Source organism: Ricinus communis, chromosome 9, assembly GCF_019578655.1.
Source record: "Ricinus communis isolate WT05 ecotype wild-type chromosome 9, ASM1957865v1, whole genome shotgun sequence".
NCBI lineage: Eukaryota > Viridiplantae > Streptophyta > Magnoliopsida > Malpighiales > Euphorbiaceae > Ricinus > Ricinus communis.
The window spans coordinates 3,986,158-3,993,215 of NC_063264.1; the positions used below are offsets into that span (position 1 = coordinate 3,986,158).

Consider the following 7,058-nt stretch of genomic DNA (forward strand, 5'->3'; position numbering starts at 1 on the left):
TGTTGACAAAAGAGTGATTTTGGTCTATATATGGTAAAAGCAGTTTTAAGAGTGTAGTACGTATATATATATATATATTGAAATTAATAATTAAATGAACCAACATGTATTATTATTATTTAATTCCGTAGATATAATTAAGTAGGGGTCCCAAACATTTTGGATTTGCAAAAGAGCTAGTCAGTAGAGAACTTTTATATCCCATTTACTATATATATTTATATTCTCCACTCAGTTGTTCCTGAGAAGAAAAGAGAAATTAACATTAAGATGACATATAATATAGTATGTTAGTGTCGATATGAACTTTTTAATTCCATAAACTCAGTATAATTTTTGTGTAGCAAGTAAAAGTTAAACGAATTAAGATTTTTTTTTTTTTCATTTGTTTCTAGTGTGTCCGCAAGAAAAATCCGTTTAAATAGAAGTGTTTCAAGCCCAAAAGACCGAGTTTGACTGAGTTCAATCATGGCCTATAGGATTCATTTACAGACGAAATGAACTCACCCAGTGACCCTTTTATAAAAGTTTTGGGCCCAATGCCTAACGTGGACTAGGTTCCCCCTTTCACAAATTTTGTTCTCATCATTTGTTGAAGTTGAGTGTAAGATACAAATCTTTAAAAACAAAATACACCTTTTTCTTTGAAGATAAAACCAATTGTCCAAAATTCAAATATCAAAAACCATTAGTACTACAAAACTTTTAAGGTAAAAATGACGCAAACAAAATTGTCCTTTTAATTGGGTGAAGTTAATTGATAGAGTTCAGTTTAATCGTTGAAGGATTATAATGAAAATATAAGCGGTTTTCTGAATATCATTAAAAGTGCTAACCTAGTATATTTATTTCTTAAAATCAAAGAGATTTAAGTTTAAGACTTTTCTTTTATCCTATACTTATATTGATTGTAATTTACTTTTATAGTGAGTATTAAAGGATGATTACTTTTGTTATTATTATTGGAAACTAATACCAGTATAGTATATATATAGTAAGTTTGGACAACAAACCTGCCGAGTTAAGATGTGAGCGGGATACTTATATCAATGACCACTTAATTTTATATTAAATTTTATTTTGGTCATATATTTTTGTTTTTATTTTATTACAGTCATTTAACTTTAAATTGGATAGCAAATTAGTCACTTATCTAAAATCTAGTGGTTTAATTCGCTAGAATAATGACATTGTCTTAAGCATGCAATGTTAGACTAACACACATTTTAAAAAAAAATTTACAAATCACTATTTTAGTCATCAAACTATTTCACTAAACTATTAATTTAATATAAAATTAAACACAATTTTAGGGTTCAGAAATTTCCTAGGCTATGATTATAAATATTAGTTGTTTTTTTTCTTTCTTTTCACCTTAATAAATTCAAATCAATTACATTATTTATTTATTTTTATCAATATATTATTTTCAAAATAAGAAGAAAATAAGTGAAAAATCAAAAAGGGAAGAGTGTCCAACCACCAAACTAGTAATGTTTTTGCGCTTGTTTGTGTTTAAACTATCTTTTCCTTTATGCTTTTTATATGTCCACATGTCTATTTAAGGATGTGCGATCAATTTCTATTTAGTGCAAGAACTTCAATATCAAATAAGTGTCTAACTATCAAATTTACTAAATCTGAATGCTAATTATAAAATAATGAGTATGCACAACATCCAGTTTAAAAGTGCATTTTCTCGTTGTTATCTATAATGTTTATCCATTGAAATAGACTTTTGAGAATTGGGATTTGATACTTCACTTCAAAGCTTCAGAATTAGGAATTTCGTTTTATAGTATTAGAGATTTTATTTTATAGATTTATGAGATTTTTTTTTTATTTTTCGATGAATAAACCACTATATTTTAGATAAGTGACCAATCTGTTATCTAACTTAAAATTAAATGACTGTAATGAAAAAAAAAAAAGTGATGTGACCAAAATAAAACTTAATGTAAATTAAGTGACCATTGATATAATTATCCAAATGTGTGCATATGCCAGTTTTTACAGTATGTTTTATCCTATTCTTTTATACTTTTTTCTTATAGGGTTCTTAATTATTGGAATTATTTATATTCTTCAACCATTGGGATTAATATTTTGTTATATATATTCCTTTATTTTTGACATTAGATGTACATCCCTTAATTGGTGTCATTAAATAGAACTCTTTCATTATATAAACCCTCTTTTCTATCAATGAAAATACATAGAATTCATATAAAAATTAACAGTCTGCTGAAATTTAAAAAAGAAACTAAGAAAGATGTTCTGATTTTAAATTTCTAGAATACCCAAAAGAAAAGGTAACTAGAAGATGATTAAATCTTTTAAATAAAAATTCTGCTATTGAAAAGGTCACCTGCGAAAGATTACAAGTCACGAAATGACAGTCTCATAAGTTTTTATATAGGAAATATGATACTTTAGTGTTGCTTATGTTGTTGTTGCAAGATCCTGCTCACCTTCATCCTCATTTGGCACTTCATTTCATGGCTTTGATAGCAAAGTCTTGTCCTTATACTTCATCTTATATTTGTTAAATCATTTTTCCTTTACAGACCGTTTGATTGAAATCCATAAAATTTATAGAATTTATTTACAAATTTAAAATTTATGTACTTTGAATAAAACAAAAACTAACTTAAAATTTTACATAATTAAATTTGTGTGGAATTGGTTATAGTTAAATTAAATTCTAATAAAATAGATAGAATTTCTAAATGAATTCTACATTAATAAGTCAATATATTCCATAACACCAAAATATTTATTTTAACTTTGTCATTTCCATTTTATTTTCTCTTTCATGTTTTTTTCTCAAATAAAATGAATTCTTTTTATAGATTTCAACTAAACATAGCATTAAGAAATAAAGAAGATTAAAGAGTATTTATTAAGTATGATATGAAGAAAACGCTGAAATAATTGAATCTTTTTAAGTTTTTTTTATAATTAAATTTATTTTATTAAGATAATTAAGGGGAAAAACCACCAAAGCAATAAACTTTAGACGATGAAAAAATTTCACTTGGAATTAATACCATAGAGTAAGAAATTAAACAAATTTTAAATTCTTGTAAAACTGAATTGAAATAAATAAGAAATACATAATAAAAATACAAAATCTCAAAACTTATTACAACTAAAATATGCTGTTAAACTGAAATAAACTGATAATAAGGATAACAAAAACACATGCTTTGGCTTAAGTATATCAACAAGATCAGCACAACTCAAATTTGTTGAATCTTTTAGCTTATAATAAATAGAAGTTAATGAGATAAAATTAAAATAATGACATTGGAAACAAGTAACGGGAATCTTATAAAGTGTAATGTGTTCTGGCATTTGATGCTGCTAAGATAATATATACTATAGGTAAATTTTACTTTAAATTTACATATTAATTTAAAAAGTTGGTTTTTTAGCTATTTTTTACTAAAATGCTAGATATTCTTAAGTTTATTTATTCACATAAATTTAATTTGTTGGATTTATCAATTCATTTATTGTTGCTATATAATTTTTAACTATTGACTTTCGAATAAAAAAATTTACGATATTACGTTGGAACTGAAGAACATACTTAGTAAAATTTATAATTTTGAGATGGAAATTTAAATTTTAACTTAGGTGCTAATATTTATGTTTATAAATAAAAAAAATATTTTTGATCATTAATTTTTCAATAATTAATTGACAAAGAAAATTTACTATAATTTAGGATGGAAAGAAAATACTATTTTTTTTAAAGAAAAAATGAAGGAAATTAGAGATTAAATTTGAAACTTTCTCCAAAGCTATTGTTGGAATGAGGTGCCATATCATTTTTGGCCTTTGACCTTAATTCAACACATTTCAAATCCAGGCCTGCAAAAGATTTTAGGTTATATTTAAATACAGTGTATTTCCAAGAGGGGTATTAATCTACATTCATAAATGAAATTTCAACTTCTTACTTTCTCTTCTTTTGCTATATCAATTTCGTTTTAGGAAAGAAACTATAAATTCCACGACAAAATGTGATTACAAAATTATTTAGACATTTAGATGTAACCAATGGCGAACCGGTAAAATCTTTTTAATACGGCAAAACACGGAAAGAAAATTAATATATTAGAGATTAGGGTTAGACATATAAAAATTAATAGGGGGCCGAAGACAAATTGAAGATATTTGAGAGTTTTTAATAGTGAATTAAAAAGGCAATAGATCAATTAATAGAGTTAATTTGGGAGAATTTATTAGAGACTAGGATCTTAATTGTTAATTAAAAAGGCAATTAAGAAAAATGAATTTTTTAAAAAATAATTTTAATGGTAAGTGAGATTATTGTTCCCGACTGATCCCTAAATAGAATTGCTGTTGGATATAACTATCAAATTTCATTACTGAAAATGATTACAGTTCCATCTTTGGATAAATTTAATTTCAAAGTTTATTCTTTTCATATGGTTTTCCTGTTATAACAAGAAAAACACACACACCCACACACACAAAAAGTAATGTACGGTGAAAGAAAGAGAATGCAAGATCATTGTTGAATTAAGAGAGTGATTAATAAAATCCAAGATGATTGTTAAAATTAAGAGAGTGATTAAGAAAAAGAAATGCATGAACTGGCACTAATTAAGAAGTTGTTAACAGCACTCACGTAGTTGTCATTGATGCCCTTGTTCCATTTGTCCAAGATTGTTTGTCTGTAAAATCAGTATAGTCGTAATTAGAATTAGCAATTAATATATGTACTAATGCATGACGATCAACAGCATGTAAAAGAAGCCATCTTAAGGACAACGTCAAAACTTATTAAGCCACTGTACCTAAACGCGTTGTCTAGCCGTCTTTGTGTTCAAAAAGAACCAGAAACCAGCTATTTATAATATCAAGTAGCACACTAAAAGACACATGGTATGTTAGAGATTATTCCAATAAAAATAAGCACTGAGTTACATCAGTTTTATTCCTTTTGAACTGCTCCTCCTCCTTTTCCCCTTCTTATTAGGCATTAGATTTTAGATTATAGATAATTAAGGAAGTTGTTTGGTTGGGATAGCTACATTTTTATTGAATTAAATGAGATTAAGGCATGTAGATAAAACATTAATTTTCAAGGCTGGAGTGACCTAGCTAAATGACCTTGGACCTCCAAGAGAATTTCTTTTTAGATGATATAAGTAATTAGGCCATCTAATAATATGTTAATTGCTCATTATTTTACCTTTTTTGAATTAGTTTGACTGGTAAGGAGAGGTGCTCCCTTTCCTTATCAATCATTAGTCCACTCTCATTGAAATGCTTTCATATTTAATGTTGAATTTGATTTAAAAGAATACTGCTCACTGTGATATTTATATTTTTTTTTTATCTCTTTTCCACTCAAATGAAGCACCGCTGTGATAATAAAAGTGTATTGATTAATGTTGGTTTGTGATAAAATAAGGTAATTTAAAAGAAAACATTGACTACTTTTAGAATGCAATTCACAAAAAGGTTGACTGTTACCGATTTAATTTTATTTGGGATTAAATTATTTATGATGAAGTTAATATTTTCTGTTTTGTGAAACTCAAAATCAATCTCAACAAGATGCTTGACATATGATCAAACCAGGCATGATAAAAAGTATTTTTCATTATTTGGATTGATGTCGTATCAATGTGAATGCATGGTTTATATATGCTGTAAATTGCAGCCTTCATGCCTTAAGAGGAAAAAACATTTTTCCATATAAGACTATATATATGTAACAGTTGTTTCCAATGCCTGCAGTTTTGCTGCTTAGCAATTAGCATTTCCATCGTTCTCTCATATTAATGGCAAGAATTTTACATTCACATTTACTTGGAAATTGTATGTATGATGTAATGTGTAGCCAGGTTTCACACTAGTAAAACTAATATAAAGAACATAATGTAATCAAAACTGAAACTGTAACCACAAGGCACAAGGGATCAGTTTTTCTTGCTATGATCAGTACCTAAAAAGTAAAAACAGTATTAAGGAAAGTTCCAATTGGATATAATAGCAAAACAACAAAACGCGTTTAAGAGAGGATCTAAATACATATGAAAGCTACATAAGCTCACATCATAATGTATATACAGATTGTAATACCAATTTACTATATATATGGATCCATCTGAGAGCCGACCAAAAGGGAAAAGTCCTATAGCATAAGCCAAAATCAGTGTCTTCACAAGTACAAATACATTATTTAACATTGATTTAAGAAGTTAACATTGATTTATGAAGTTATTACCACGAGAGAACGCCAATGTCTTCTACTTGTCTCCTTTTCTTCTCTATATAGTCTATCACCTCCTTTTCTTTCTCTGTCTAAAAATTCAGTTCACCTTGTTTTCTTCCTTGTTTTGATCACAAGCTAGAATTCTTTCGATCGATTTGGATACTAGAAAGTTTCTGGCAATATGGGATCAAGAATACAAGCATGTTCAGATACTTCAAGCGAAGAAAATGATCGGCAACAAGTCAAAGAAGACGCAACCACCATTACCACTAATACCGCTAAACGTTCTTATGAGTGCAGCTTCTGCAAGAGAGGATTTACCAACGCGCAAGCTTTAGGTGGGCATATGAACATACATCGCAGAGATCGAGCAAAGACGGCCAAGCAAGTTATGTCTTCTTCTTCATCATCAATTTCAAGCAAAACTAATGAGGAACACACAAAACCTAATTATATTGGGTCAATTTCAAGTGAACCCATGAATTACTATCAAGTTTTGGAGTCTCAAAAGAATTATCCAATGTATTTTCAACCATCTGGGTCATCTAGCCCTAGACAGGTGCCACAAGTTTATTATAATTATGGAAGTGATGATTTTCTTGTCCCACGAAATAACAAGTCTTTGAGCAGGGATGAAGAATGTTGGGGTGCAAATTTGAGCTTGCAGCTTGGGTCTAATCATTTACAAGATAATGGAATGAATATGGAAGTTGCAAAAGAAGATGAAGTGGATTTGGAGCTTCGACTTGGTCATGATCGATTATAGATCATCTCTTCCTCTCTCTCTCTCTCTCTCTCT

The 7,058-nt window shown here is 28.0% G+C and overlaps 1 protein-coding gene across 1 annotated transcript; it reads left to right on the top strand.

Annotated features, from left to right (window-relative positions):
• The first annotated feature begins 6,275 nt into the window (after nt 1–6,275).
• Nucleotides 6,276–7,058, top strand: LOC8276169 (transcriptional regulator SUPERMAN). Its single transcript, XM_002529271.4, has one exon. The coding sequence runs from the start codon at nt 6,441–6,443 to the stop codon at nt 7,023–7,025; it is 585 nt and encodes a 194-aa protein (XP_002529317.1). The 5' UTR covers nt 6,276–6,440; the 3' UTR covers nt 7,026–7,058.

What these genes read in the sequence shown, in the direction of transcription:
- LOC8276169 (XM_002529271.4), top strand. Translation starts at nt 6,441, where the DNA reads ATGGGATCAAGAATACAAGCATGTTCAGATACTTCAAGCGAAGAAAAT.